A 638-nucleotide genomic window follows, 5' to 3' on the forward strand; every position below is an offset into this window, starting at 1 on the left:
TGCTACAAAGCTAATTAAGACTATTCGCTCCACACAACTCTCTGGATGTCTCAGTGTTGCTATGTTCAGAAGATTGTGGCGTCCGGCGACTTTCCCCACACAGAAACTCGAGTGAAGATAAGAAGAGTCCATCATGGTTTTTTTTTAATCCTCCGTGTCCTCCTTGGCTACTAGCAACTGCTTGGAGGAGGTAGGGGAAGGGGGGTGCGTTATCACAGAAGGCTTGACATGTGGAGGTGCCAACCGTTTTGTTGTCACTACTTAGAATTCCTCATGGGGGTGACAGAAACTACACACTATAGCTTTAAAGAGTCCCATGGTGCTTTTCAGAGACTCTAGCCCTGTTATAAAGAAAGAGAACGCATTTTTTTTTTTTTTAAATAGCACTTTTAAAGACTTGACTTTGATTCCTTTACTGACTCCAACCCTCCCTCGCCCGTCCCTCAGGCCTTCGAGCACCTGCAGCAGCTGGAGCTGATCCGGCCCCTCGACAGCTCCGCGGCCAGAATCCAGAGGGAGTACCAGCTGATGAGACTCATGGTGGACCACAGTCAGATCATGGAGGCCCTGCAGAAATACCCACAATGCCCCACTGACATCAAGCAGTGGGCCATGTCGGCGTTCAGCTAGGACTGAGA

The 638-nt window shown here is 49.2% G+C and overlaps 1 protein-coding gene across 1 annotated transcript in view; it reads left to right on the forward strand.

The window, feature by feature from the left end:
- Positions 1–638, forward strand: part of orc4 (origin recognition complex, subunit 4) — a 10,929-nt gene extending 10,291 nt beyond the window's left edge. Inside the window, exon 14 of the mRNA XM_032506557.1 lies at positions 448–638. Within this exon, the coding sequence (XP_032362448.1) occupies positions 448–630 (183 nt within the window). The 3' untranslated portion in view covers positions 631–638. The remainder of the gene's footprint in view (positions 1–447) is intronic.

The sequence above is a fragment of the Etheostoma spectabile genome, chromosome 24 (assembly GCF_008692095.1).
Source record: "Etheostoma spectabile isolate EspeVRDwgs_2016 chromosome 24, UIUC_Espe_1.0, whole genome shotgun sequence".
NCBI lineage: Eukaryota > Metazoa > Chordata > Actinopteri > Perciformes > Percidae > Etheostoma > Etheostoma spectabile.